At 43.2% G+C, this 14,521-nt stretch overlaps 1 protein-coding gene across 2 annotated transcripts in view; it reads right to left on the bottom strand.

Annotated features, from left to right (window-relative positions):
- Nucleotides 1–3,142: 3,142 nt before the first annotated feature.
- The window catches only part of heyl (hes related family bHLH transcription factor with YRPW motif like), a 16,852-nt gene continuing 5,473 nt past the window's right edge, over nt 3,143–14,521 (bottom strand). Inside the window, exons 1-5 of one of the 2 annotated variants that reach the window (XM_026156534.2) lie at nt 6,959–7,591; nt 4,781–4,847; nt 4,607–4,690; nt 4,407–4,488; nt 3,143–4,234 (exon numbers count right to left, since the gene is read on the bottom strand). In XM_026156534.2, coding sequence (XP_026012319.2) covers nt 3,552–4,234; nt 4,407–4,488; nt 4,607–4,690; nt 4,781–4,847; nt 6,959–7,038 — 996 coding nt within the window. In that variant the 5' untranslated portion in view covers nt 7,039–7,591 and the 3' untranslated portion in view covers nt 3,143–3,551. Of the gene's footprint in view, nt 4,235–4,406; nt 4,489–4,606; nt 4,691–4,780; nt 4,848–6,958; nt 7,592–14,521 lie in introns of those variants that run through there. The other variant, XM_026156536.2, reaches the window with a different exon arrangement.

The following is a 14,521-nucleotide window of genomic DNA, read 5'->3' as shown; positions in this document are numbered from 1 at the left end:
TGCCTGAAAATTGCAGAGCAAGCCCACCTCCAGCTTAAATAAACATGACACAAACCATAGACCAAGATGGCAAAATTTGTAAAGAATAACCACTCCTCTTTGCAATGCTTCCACCTTGTGGCGGATGTTTGTAACCTCAAGTGAATACTTTACACCATGGACGAAGAAAGAACATGTTTATCGGCATCCTAACATCTCAAGAGAAACTTTGTAGTCCAGACGGGACTCAGCGTTAACAGCGTTAACAGTCAAATACTCCCAGATACACACATTTCTCTGTGTTCTAGTAAATGTACCCGTCTTGTTTTAAATTTGGAGGACTTTCTTCTAAACATCAGGAGTTGAACCACTTTGCAGTAACAGGTGTAATGGAAACTGCTGTCGGGGCTACAGCACTATGTTCACATAAAATCAGCTAAAATTGTGGTTTTAAAGTTCATGCAACAAATATAATGTCCACTATCCTGAACAAACAGTGACGTGAACAGAGAATATACGTGCAAGGTGGCAATTCTGGATGAACATTGTTTTAATGAATTTTAACTGTTTACAAATGTTTGTTGTTATATGTTTATAAATGATCAATTTTTGCATTGTGCAGTTTATTTGTTTTATTACATTTTGATAGAAGGAAATGAATCTTTGTCCCTACATGTTCTTCCTTTGCTTTTGCACCTTTGTAGTTTTGACAGCAGAGGTCACTAAATTAACTGCATAAACCACTGGTGCTCATACTGTGTTCAGTATAGACTTTGGACATTTACTTGCCAGTGGATGTGCTAATCACTTTAATTTTCAGTGATCTTTTTAACGTTAGATTTATATGCTAGCACTACCATTATCTAATAAGTAAACCCTATTGGGTAAAAGTGTTATACAACGTCTGGGGATCCGAATGCTTCTTTAAACCTTTAAAACATGGGCCTGAGAACAGTACGGTGGTGCAGTGGTTTGAGGGTTAGGGTTAGCCTGGAAAAAGACTGTATAGTAAGGATGGACATGGCTATTACATTATCAGCTGGTTTGTAGTCGGTCCGCTTGTCAGTTTGATTTTCCTTCAAAAAATAAAGAACTGATGGCTTTTTCATTTTCTGTTCATTAGATAAATTTAAAGTTGAGTTTTTGGGGCCTTTTGTTTATAGTATTTGTCCGTCATTAGCTGACAGGCAGTTATTCACCCCAGATAAATTAGATGTGGGGTGAGACAGGAGGAATTTATCACTTGGAGTTCATGATAATCAGATTTATTTGATTTCAATGAGTGCAACAGCTGCCCCACAAAATCCTTAAGAAGTAACAATGGGCTGGGGTCGCCTAAGCTAATGTTAGCCACATATATTTAGTTATATATATATATAAAATTATATAAAAATTTAAAAAATCAATAGTGATGCATGCATGTCATCTGCAGGCTGGCCATTAGAAAGACTGGCTTTTACTCCCCTGTCTATGGCACAGACAAACAAAAAATGAACCATGTTCCTATTCTCGGAAAATTATATCTATAGACATGTAATTAAAAAAAATCAGCTGTGATGCATTGATGTGGCTGAGTTTACTTTGTTCTCTCTCCGATTTGTTTCGGCCATCCTTCCTGCTTGCTGAACCCTCCTCTTTTCTTCACTGAGTTTGCACCGTGTCCTGTTGCCCTACATGCACACTCACATACACACAGCATTTCCCTCCTTCTTTCTCCAAAGTTTCCTTCCCTCCTTCCTTGCACATCCCTCCACCCTCACTCTCTCCCCTCCCCCGTGGGAAACCCAGCACAGTGTGACTGTGGTTGTCCTTCCTGGAAGCTGTGGTGGTGACTCTGGCTCCTCCACGCAGGGGCTAGAATAGTGCCAGCCAGCCTATGTGTGTCTGTGTTGTGTGTTGTCTGTATGCCTGAGTGCGTATCTGTGTGTGTATATGTGTATGTGTGTGCGTACACCCTCCACAAACATTCCACCACCACACTGTCCGTCGGTCCGACCGCCGGCCGGCATCGCACGAGAGCCACGCCGTCACCGCGGTTCAGTCCTGACGCCAGCCCTGAATACTCACATTACACAAACACATACACACACACGACCATGCACACTGCATAAACAAAACACTCAACAAAACACACACACACACACACAAAGAAGAAAGCGCAAGAGACTGGCTCGAGCCCACAAAAGCACACTCACTCAAATAAACAATATGCACTTTGCGGAACACACACATTTTTGGACCACAGACCACAGACATTGCATCCTGAAGTAGATCAAAGCGTTCCCCAGCAGTAAACACACACAAGGCTCTTCTCTGCCCTCTCATCCCCGCAGAGCAGTTTTGGTGAAGCATGGCACAATTATGCTGATGTTTTTGAGAAACAAGCTTGTTGCAAGTGTCATTCATCAGCTTTTGGGTGCTTCTCGTGCACCCCGTACACGCTGGCCCACTCTCTGTGATTCACACTGCTTCTTTTCCTGTCCTTTTAAACCCTCGCAGTCCCCGTAACCCTGTCTCCTGCCTCCCTCCCACCCTGTTATTGAACGTCTACACCAAATCAGTCACTCAACCACAGCCCTTCAGATCTTTTCCTTTTGTTTTCCCCTCTCTCAGTCTGTCTCTCCTCTCTCTCCATCCCTCCCTTTTCGCCCTCGTCTTTTCTGTCTCTCCATTGTTGAGGAGACAGTGGCGCAGACAAACAGGGAGAGAAGATATCCGCTGGTGTACCGCAAGATTGGAGAGAAAGAATGGCAGAGAGACAGCAGAGGAGAGGAAGATACATCGACTGATACGAGGGTAAAGTTAATTACAGGGGACCGCCAATTAGAGGGCAAAGTGATGGGCCTGTTTGCCTCGCCGCGGCATCCCAAAAACATCACCATCTCCCACCATGTTTATCCTCTGCAGCCACAAGACCACAGCTCCCATCAGCCATCACTGGAAACAGCTCAGATACCAAGTGGGTTATGGCTGGGGAACATGCAGGCAGTGTTTGCAGACATAGTTAATATACGGATAAACGCCTAACATGCAGTCTTTTTTCTTTTCTTTTTTTAAACCATTCCTTTCCCATTTGTATTGATAGCAGATGGCATATCTGCAGTTACATGTTTGCGTTTACTGATATAATCGGAGAAAAACACAGAAAACTTGAGCAAAGAGATAAAGGCACTTGGTCTTTATAGAAATTTTGTCAAACATTCAGAAAGCATGATCAAAAGTATAAATGTTTTGGAAAAACAGAAACATCACAGTTCTGGGATCAGTAAAATCTCAACCGCACTCTCTGTTGAGTGTTTTACTGTGATTATGGCTCTGGTGGACACTCTTCTTTGTGTGTATTTGTCAAGCAAAATCAACAATACGACTTTATTCAGAGCTACTCATTCACATTCCCTCTTTGTTCCGTAACATATGATTGTGATCGTCTGAAACTTTACCCATCACCGGATATGGCTTTTTAGAAGCAGAAACAATCATCAAAGGTTGAATACTTCTTTCTCCAAAGGAACCAATATTTGCTACATAGAGCACATGGGAGGTCCATGTCCGCTCAAATAAAGAGCTGACCCTCAAAAAGCACCGATCTCAGTCCCCCATCCTTGGGCCGCCTTGGCTGATCCGCTCAAGCCCCTGCGCTGGACTGTGGGAGACCCCATAGGTGCAAAGGGCCTGAAAGAGACTTGTGGAGGGGCGGAGGATGAGGAAGTGGAAGAGGAGGAGGTTGAAGGAGAGGAAGAGGAAGGGGTTGAGAGAGGTAGAGGTGAGGCCCTGCTGGAGCTGTGAGGAGACGGCTGTGGCGGTCTGGAGGGGGCTAGGACTGGAGACGCTGCGAGGGAGGGCACCCTGTGGACGGTGGCAAGAGCTGTAGGTGCAAGGAGCTGTGGTGCACCCTGCTGGCACCCGGCCAGGGGGGTGAGGCGTAGGGAGGCGGGCGATGGGTAGCTCCCTAGCAGGGCCAGATCCCTTCGCCCACTGGGGAAAGGAGGGGAGGAGGAGGCTGGGGAGTTAGGGGAGATTTGAGGGAAGGATGCCCATGGCCAAGGAGCGAAGGGCAGGGCAGAAGCAGGGGGTGACTGCAGGAGAAGAGGGTCTAGCTCACTCGCGCAGTGAGAGAGGTGGGAGACCAGACGAGCTCCTATAGGGTCTGGGGAGTCCCCCTCAAGTGAGCTGAGGTACCGTACCACCTCTCCAACGCATTCCCTGAAGCCCAGGGTCCTGTAGTCGACTGCCAGAGCCCTCGCATCAAAGTATCCTGAGGTGGAAAAACAGTTCAGTTTAGTCTTTGCTGAATAAATGCAGGGGGAGGCAGTAAAAATCTCTTTTCTAAAGAGGAGGATAATAAATAATTATGAATCACTGCTTTATGTGGAACGGCTGTTTGGGAGAATCCGAATAGGGCAGCAAGCAAGAGTCCAAATTGTCACCTTTTCCTCCCATGGCATGCAGCAGTTTGAGGTGGTCCACTGTCATCTGTAGAATCTCTGCTTTCTCTAACTTTGATGAACCCTGCAGTGAAAATTAGCAACATTCTGATCAGTGGCACGATGACAGAAAGCTGCTTAGTCTTTTAGTTTTATTGTCTAACTATGACAAAAAATATCATCATCTCAAATTCATTCCTTACCTGTTTTTCAAAAGCGCTGGGCACCAGTCTACGGAGCTCTGACAAGCTGTGGTTGATGCGGTCTCTGCGCCTCTTCTCTATGATCTGCATAAGAAAAAAAAAAGCAAACTGAGTTGCAGACTCAACTGAAAAAGAGACAGAACCGACTAACATCCAATGACCTAATCCACTCACCCCTCTTCTCTTCTTTCGAGCCAGAATCTGCGAGGCGCTGCCTGGAGACATGGACCCAGTGACTGGGCTGTACCGCGAAGATAGTGTTGAAGCAAGAGAGCAAGATGAGTAAGAAGGGACACAGAGGGAGAAAGAAAAAAAAATCATTTGATTTTCCTGCATATTGTTATTATTACCCTCCTTAATATGACACAGAGGCAGGATGGCACACCAACTCCCTTCAATCTAATTTGTTTTTTGGGCACAGAAAAGAAGAGCAGTGCCCGGGAGAGGAGGGAAGATGAGATTGTTTTCACTTTAATGCATTTCTGGACATTAGTCTCAGTGAAATGACATGCTGTTCTCCTTTCCGTCTGAGCAAAAGCACTTTTAGAAAAGATGATTATATAGCCTCGAGGCGATGCTTGCGCTCACATGGGGCTCCAGCACGCTGCAATGGGAGCATGAGCTCCTCCGAGTACAGTCATCCAATATGGATTGTGTTTGTTTGTGAACTCTCATCTTACAGGCCTGAAAGAGACTCCGAGCCTCACAGTTCCCTCCAAACTGCCCCGCTAGAGACTTATTTCTATTAGATTTTAACATGAGGGCTGCCAGTTTAGCTGTGTGTTTTTGTTTAGGTTAATCTTTGATGGGGTTGACTTGAAAAAGCAGCGCTGTCTTCTGTTTGCATGTCACATGGCAATTTAATTTATCTAAACCGTCTTTAGCGTTACTGGCTCGCTCAGCGCCTGTGATGTAAGCAGCACTGCTGGGAATGAGTTTTTGTATACTGTTACAAATACACTTTAATGACTGGCGCTTTGAATCAAAATGTCTTTTAATGCTAAGTCAAGGAATTTGACAAATTTATCTAAGAAGCAAAACGCTTTAATGACTTTAAAATAGAGTGTGCAGCGTTCAGAGTAATTTTACTGTTTATCGGGCATTTTCCACAACAATGGAACAAGTTACATGCAGTGGACTGCACTTAATCACCTTGGCACTGCAGGCCGCGTTTGCATTCAAAGGTTAGAAGATTTTTTTTTCCTCTTCCAGAAGTATTTTAGCGTTTAACCAGCCATTTTAACTGTGTAGTTCACATTTTTTATCGGAGTTTTCCAGTGCAAAAGCAAGATTTCAGTGTTGGGATTATAACTTTATAATAAAAGCATGGAAAAACTCATTTGTTTGTGAAAAAGCAGTTTTTCTATGCCTGAAAATGCAGTCTTGGAAATGCAGCAAAAATGTGTGTCTGACATAGACGAGGAGATCTTTCATAAAGTTGCTAATTAAATAACACACTGTTTGCATGGAATAATAACACTAAACTCATGTGGGAAAATGCACTTTTTTCATATTTAATGTGACGTAAAATATTAAAACTATTTTAGAGTTGTTTATTAAAACCAACTCATGAGCTTTCACTTGTGTTTCTCATGTGAAGAAATTTTCTACATCAACTGCAGACATTTCATTTTAAGACATAATACTATAATCACTCATTGTGGTTCAAATCAATAGATTTTTTATAAATATACATATATACAATTAATATTCCTGAGTGAATGACTTCCTGCTCATGTTTTCATCTCCTGTGTTGACACTTCAGCGTTGACAGGCCTTTTTTGTTTTACATGGATGGTCATGCACGCAGCTTTTTCGACTAACCCCTACACTTACATGTGCAACAACCGCTGTAAAGCTTCTGTTTTACACAGAAAGTGAACACTGTATATCTTACCTATCTATCTAACATAAATCTATAATAAATCTGCTTTTCTGAACAAGAGAAATTTGCTGATTTGAGCCTCAAACTTCGTTGACACGTCAGTTTTTACACTGACATCACTGACGTGGTTTTTAAATTTGCTTAAAGATTTATAATATGCAAATTAAACCGTGTCAAGACTTAAAAAATAAATAAAAATAAAAAACTTTGTACCTGAATGCAGGAATCTTTAAATAATAAGAAGTTCTATTTTGCTGTAATTGCTTTATAAACACAACCTTGTGGGACCTCAAACTTTTCCCACAGTCTTTTAAACTCGTTACTGCGCAGCAGACTGGAAAACATGCTCGGGGCAAATTTGCCTTTAACTTTGTCTGCTAAATACAGCCGCGCGCCATGTAATTTTCTTTTCAAACATGACTGGAGGGAACGTGTTACAATCTCAGGTGAGACTGAAGGAGGCTCACCAGTAGCTATCTTCTTGGCCCACGTCAATGAACTCGTCGGTGTCCGAGTCCGGAGAGCTGTAATCGTGAGGTCTCTTCATTTCGCTGCCCCTTCCTCACTGGCTGGAGCGATGACGACTGATGACAGAAGGACGAGGAGACTGACAGGTCTGGCTGGATGATCTCGTTGGTTCCTGCCTCTGCCTCTTTAGGAAGTCTCCCTCTGGATGAAGCACTCACCCTGCGTGCCCGTCACTCTCTGCTTCTCTTGCACGGTTACTTATAAGAGCTCTGTTGTCCTTAGTTACTTCTTGTCACTCGTGTTTGTTGTTTTCGCTGTCGTCGGTTCTTCATGCGTCTTCTTTTTTTCTCTCCCTCTCTGTGAGTCAGTGGTGCCACTTGATCAACCCCCAAGGGCCCATGACAACTAAGAAAATTCACAAGCTGCTTTAGTCTTGTACTCTATCACTGGCATCCAATCATAGTCTCTCTCTCTCTTTCACTGTTATTTCTCTCTTGGCTCGCTCGCTCTGTCACAGCCACCCAATGACAAAACAGGACTTTGGCAGTTTGGGCAGGGTTGCCAGTTTTGGCTCCCCCGCCTCCTTTCCATGTCCCTCCTCTCTCCCTTTAATCTGCCCTTCTCTGGCTTTTCACCCTCCTTCCCTCTCTCCTGCACCCCCCTCAGCCTCATCTTTCCACCCCTTTGCTCAATCATCCTCTGTCAATTAGCCTCCAATTTCATCCTGCTTTCCTTCCTTCCTTCCTTCTGTCCTGCTTTCTTTCTCATTCTGCTCCTTTAATTATGCTGTTCCATAGAACAATGGCAACAGGAGGGAGAGCGAGGTGAGGAGTGTGGGAATTATGAACTGTGAAAGCACTCCATCATACAGAGGCGATGCACAACATCTGATACTTGCACAGTCTCACGAGTCACTTTTGACTCGAGTTCTTGAGCAATTTTGTGTTGTGAGAGAGAAACGGCACAGAGTGAAAACACGCCTGCAGAGATGAAACGCAGCCAGCGCTGACCTTTGAGCTCCATAAATGATACAAATAGAAAAGTTTTATACTTGTATAGAAAGATTTTATGTTCACCTTTGAAAATAACACTTTTATCAAGCATCAATCTCCAGTGTGACAAATAATGTCAACAAAGTTTTAGAAAACTTTAAAAGAAAGCATATCACTGTGTAGAAGAGATGGACATATTGCTTTGTGGTTGTTTTATGGAGCCAGAACTGACCACACAGCTCAGCTATCAGTTAACACTCATAGTTGACGTTTATGAAAAATTGCTATGAAACGATAAAAATTGGCAATAGTAGGCTACAGAAAGGATCTGGTGGGAAAGGGTTTTGGTAACAAGCTGTAAATTTCAGAGAGTGAGTGAGTGATTTTTTTTTTTTTCAATGTGGAAATCCACCATAGACTGTATAAAAAAGATAGACATAACCACTGTGATATCAGCTATCAGTTAGTGTCCCATTAGCTGAGGTTTTTTTAGTATTGCCATCCTGTTACTGGATGGATCCGACTGTGAAATCAACGGTCAGAGTACCATCTTCCTTTTTTACTCTAATGAAGACAGTAATGTATGCCAAAAACATAATGTTTCCTTCACTGACTTGAAACTAGCAATGGACCCCAAAAATTACCAGGAAACTATTATTGAGTAACTGGAAGTCTTTTTAAAGAGTTGCCCCTGCTGGCCATTAAAGAGACTGCAGAACCCAGAGGCTATGCCCATCATTTATATACAGTATATGTAAACTATACATATAGATGTGTGGGTCTAAAAACATGCCATCTTGCCAAATGATGCTGCTAGCGCTATCTGAGGACTCAGCATTCCACTTTCTCATCTAAATATGATTGGTTCTGGCAACAGTCGAACAGCATAAACAGGCTTTAAAACAGTTATCCAGAAATATTGGGATATGTAACCATTTATATATTTAAATATCCAACTAATTATACATCTATCTTTCATATGCATTCTATGTCAAGATGTAGATTTGTCACTATCTTTTTGAAATTACAGCTTCAAGTATTTCAAGATAAGAAGTGAGGCACAGATAAACCCAGCTTATTCAAATCGTTTTTATTCAGCCTGTGTGTGCAGAGATGAGGGCAGGTACTGAAGGGTCAAGGAGAGAAGTCACCCCACTGAGTGTCTGAACATCTGGGCTCTTCACTGGACAAGATAGCACTCTCTATACACTCACACACACAGAGCTCACTCGCGGCACTTGTTTCCTCTGCCACCGTGGGAAGATTGCTGGTGCAGATTGCCATGGAAACATGAGACCCAGGCGCCGGTTGTTAGGAGCGATGCCTAAGTGACCCAGCAGTGTGCGCATATGTGTATGTGAAAGACTGAGAGAGGCCAAGTGGCATGCCCTCTTGCACACAATGCCCAGCTGAGGGTGTCTCTTCCTGCCTGGCAGACTGGAAGGGTGTGTTAGTTTAAACATAGGCTGCGACAATGAATGAGTGCGAGGTCTTTGTGTATACTAGTTGGGCAAGTGAAGTCGTTTTTAAAACTTTAATTTGGTCGTCTTTTAAATGGATTTCCAGTAGTCTTTATGTTCTTTTCAGCTTCATCTTGCTCAGCGTGACGACAATTGAGCCTTTCCTACAATCATTTTTGTCATGTCGCATGTGTAAAGTAGTGGAATAACTTAAAACATGTGCAAGTGAGTGTGTTTGCAATAGCCAAGTGTGAGTAATCAGTGTGACCATCACCAGGGGGCTCGCAGTGTGGTGGATATGAGTCAGGACTAACAGAGTGGAGAAATCCCTTTTCTCTCCCAGCAAACAACCCCCACTACCCAGTTCACATATCCTTTCATTACTAATCATTCTCTAATTCAGATCTGGATTTCATTTCAGCATCAGAAAACTGGGGGGAAAGAAAGATGAAAAGACATCTATGAAGTCAGCCTTCAGTGTTCCGTATTGCTATTTTTATCACCCACTCTTTACTTCTCTTCAAAGGTTTACTTTCCCATTTGTATCGCACGTCTCTTTAAAAACAAGAGAGAGAGATCGCTCTGGTTTGCCGGCCACACCGCCCAGCTGTTCCGAGATGAGGCAAGTTACAAGAAAAGAAAAAAAGGGAAAAGAAATGGAAAGTAATTAAGGAGATAAATGATTAAATAGATATATTAATTATGAAAATGGTTTCATGGTGGGGGCGTGTGCGAAGGAACGGTAAAGCCAACATAAGAGGGAGACGAGAGCTGGCACTGGGTGGTTGGATGGAATTCTGGGAGATTTCTGGCGATCTTGGTCGGCCACTTCAAGTACTCTCCCTCCCATCCCACCAAACCACAACAAGGCAAAGTCCCTTATTGAAATTAACAAGCTCATACTTTTACAATTTGCATACACACGCACACATGCGCAACTCAAATATGAACATGAGGACACGCACGCACACACGCGCGGGAGGCCACGCACTGATTCATACAAGCTAGCGCACACATGAAACTCCCTGACACGAATGTGGACAGCACATACCCACAATTTATAAGGCACAAACAGCTGCAATTATTCTTTCTGATGCATGACTGCTGCTATTGTTTGAAACTCTGTGAGATGGAACAAGCTCAGCGGGGTATTGTGTTTGTGACTTTTTTTCTCCGCATTTTTCAGTGAAACTAAATAACTGATCACTGATACGTCTCACTGCATGGTTTGCTTTCATTAACAGTACACCAACAAATTGTTTTTGTCAAAATGTAATGTACATGCACCAGTTTAAAAACAAAAAAAGGGACCTAAACCTGCTGAAAAAAGAGACATGAAAGTAAAATCCTATGTATCATAAATCTGAAGGAGGGTCTTTTTAACGCATTTTTTAAATTTCTAATAAAAGTGAATATTTGGAAACGATGCAGATTTTCTAGAAAATTTGATTAACTGTATGGAAATCAAAAGAGTGCTGTGTTATTATGTTAAAATATTAATAATAAAATGTAAATCTTGCAAATAGAACAAGCTAAAAAAACGACACCTTCACATTCACAATATAATAATAATATAACATCTTATTCACAGAAAGTAGAAAATAAACAACAAGAAAACAAATATGTTTCCAAATATGTTATTTAAATTGAAGGTGGTCCTTAAAATGCTAATATACCATCAAACCATCAAGCAAGTTAAATATTTATTCACTGTCTTGAAGCCCCGTAGTGAGTCTGTGAAAGGCCAAATGTGGTCAAAGGGGCCCTGCATGGTGCCCTGCTGCATGCAAGCGCTATTGACACATGCCCTCAAAATCAGTTGATTCCGTATTGGTATGAGGCCTTTATAATAGTCCGACTGTGGCTGGCTGCTCTGTCGCAGGGATCAGGAATGGATTGGCATGGGAACTGGCATCAGACTGGCTTGGCACTCTCTGGGCCGGACCCATGAGGGATTTATCTGCCTTTCAGACACATAAGGAATGCTGGGACCTGATGCACTTGCTGTCTGGCTGTCTTCACAATTCACTCCAAATAACCTGAATATATGAGGCATTCCTGGGAACGCCAGGTTTGTGCCCACAGGGTGTCTCCAAAGAAACCCATTGTGTTTTTATGATCTGATTGAGCTAAGATGAGCTGTGAATAAACTACCAAAGGAACGCAGCAAGACGCAGCCAGAGCGAATGACTGAAATAGTAGCTGCCGTGATTTAAGGTGTCAGTAGGGCAAAATGGCTGCGGCTACGGGTCGTGCCGTCTATCGGAGAGCGAGAGACACAGAGAGAGAACAGGGAGAGGGCGAGAGAGTCCTCCCTCCTCATCTGGCTCCCCCTTTGCAAAGATAAATAAAGAGGCTAAAAGCCGAAGAGAAGAAGCAGAAAGGAGCTTTTGTGGCTTCCGAGTGGGGTCCCTTTCATGACGGTTCCCACAGCACTGGGCCTGTGATGACATTCACCATGTTTCACACACACAGGCACACACACACGCTGATGGGCCCTGTGACTGCGGTGACTTTCGCTGGTGCCGGGCCCCAGACGGGACGGCGAGGGCCCCGAGAGCCACAGGCAGCCATTGTGCTGTCGCCGCGGAAACCAGCCTCTTTATGTCAGACATGTTTTTCTGTTTGTTTTCTTTTTTATGTCTTTAATGTGGGCAAGGGGAATGTTTCCCCTCTCATCTACCACCCTCCACCCCCACCCCCCCATCCCTCCACACTGCACTGTGTTGCACCACCCCCTACCCCCACCAACCATACCCATCTTCCTTCCCCTCCCACCAATTCATCCACATTTGTTTCTCCTCTTCGCCTCCTCTTCTCCCTTATGTTGTCCCCACCCCACCCACTCTGTTTCCCCCTGGAGATCGTCATTTGTAAAGCTCTTTGCTTAGACAGCCCATATCTTTGTCGTGGTGTTGCGGCCTCCCTCTCACTCAACTCCTTTTTATCTGTGCTTCGTGAGGGTTTGGCACAAGCTGGCACTTTTTCTTCCTCCTGCACTGAAAAAAAAGAAGAAGAAGAAAAAATGTGCACAACTCTAAAACAAGAAAACCTATCCCCAAAACAATCTCGCCTTTCCCACGCTAAGCCAATTTTCTTCATAAGATTAAACAAGCTCACCAATAACGACGTGAAAGAAAATTGAAGGCGGGGGGTTGGGGGGGTTGAGAGAATCTGGCTATGATTACAGTCTGACAGAGGATGCCCCAAAGTCATCCAGTGAGGAAAAACAAACCTGAAAAAGCTCGACTGTTACTATTTTTAAGCACGTGAAGAATGCTGCTCGGTGCCATGACTCAAAGGCACGTTGGCCCTCGTCCGTAATCAGTTCACTCTGACTGCTCTCCTCTGCCACATCACACACAGGACACAATCTTTAACGAGCCACAGAGAAAGGAGGAGAAGAGAGAAAAAAAGGAGTGTGGGGGGGGAGTGAAAAATGAAAGAGTTCGAGGCTAATCCGCAGTGCCCCTCAGCCATGCATGTGACTGTGCCTGATTTTGATGAGTGTATGTGTGGAGAGGGGGGTGTTTAGGACTCAGCTAATATTAGCCACTGTAAAACAAGTTTGACTAAATCTGCGTAGGTTCTCAGTCATGTCCAGGTCACGGTAATCTAAGGAGCTTAGAAAGAACAGCAACTGGACTTCTTTAAGTTTCTTGGAGATGTTTCAAACTTTTATCCAAGAAGCTTCTTCAGTTCAGTTCAGTTTTACTGACTTTTGACTTGGAAGCTGCCCATCGTTTAGATTTATGGAGGAGATTGATTGAATTTACATATATGTATATTAATCCAAGCTGTGCTTTGCACTCAGAGATGAAAATAAAACTGGATTCTCAGACAAAGCCAGGCCACGCTTTTCCCCGTCCCTGTTAGACACCCCTGTGCTGCTGCTCTTTGACAGCCTCTCACTTTCCCAAATCCCTCGTTTAACTTTACACCTCAGATTACAGCCTTATCTGGGGGGCGACCTGCCGACACCTTGTTCCGATGGCAGCTCAGGAGAGCGAGCGTAAACCCCTGAAAACCCAGCATAAGAACTCACCGCCACCACACTGCTGGGTCATTTTTAGACGGGGATTATGGTGAGTGTGCGCGAAAGGAAGAGAAGACGCTGATGGAGGAAGGATGTGGGCAATAACAGCCATCATTCTCATCCCCTTGAGGGAGTTGGTTTTATTGGTGTCAGTACAGTAGTGTTTTGTTTTTTGTTTTTTGAGAAAACTGAAATACAGGATACACTGAAGTGGGTTTGATTGAGCACTTTTTTTTCCAGATGCCAAATCATCATTCCATAAAACTAATAAATTAGACAAAAATAATCTCACTTTAAAAAATAAACACAAGTAAAACTGTTGTGACCGCCTGACCTTTCTGGCAGCTCAAGCACCACTTATAGACATGTTTCAAATTCATCTATTACAAACGGGCATTTTTTAAACACATTTTTCTCCTTTGTACAAATTTTTCACGTGTCTCTTAAAAATAGAATCACAGTGTGTGTGTGTGTGTGTGTGTGTGTGTGTATATCTATATATATAGATATATATATTAGGGGTGCAACGATACACAAAATTCACGGTTCTATATTTTTTCGATACAAAAAATGTTCATGCCTTTTTAATTTGCCATTTATTAAAATTATAAATATATATTTTAACTCAAAAGTACAGTTTTTAAATTTAACGTTGCTGAAACAACAAAGTAATAAAAAAAATAAATCTATCTGATTGAGAAATCACTCATCTTTGGAAAAGAGAGTTTATTACAGAGAAATGGCTCTTTCCAAAATAAAAGCTATACTATACGCTTCTTCTGGGCTATATTCTCAGCAGCATATTAAACATATCAGGTCCCCATAAGGAGAATCATGTGCTAACGGCTGTCTAAATGACTCGGGTAAAGTTTGTAGCATGCGTGCTTGTTGTTTTTGTCTGCTTCCACTTGTCTTTGCACTAGGATGATGTCGGAGTAAATGTGCAGTCATATTCATTTTGTTCCCACTAGTGCTGTCAGCGTTAATCTCGGTGAAATGACGTTAACGCCACAACACGGCAAATCTCCGTTAACGAGCTACCGCGGATCGCCCCGTGCGTGGGGCTGGACGGCC

Source organism: Astatotilapia calliptera, chromosome 22 (assembly GCF_964374335.1).
Source record: "Astatotilapia calliptera chromosome 22, fAstCal68.1, whole genome shotgun sequence".
NCBI lineage: Eukaryota > Metazoa > Chordata > Actinopteri > Cichliformes > Cichlidae > Astatotilapia > Astatotilapia calliptera.
Note: the sequence above shows the minus strand (reverse complement) of the source record. Positions and strands in the feature narration are given on the sequence as shown.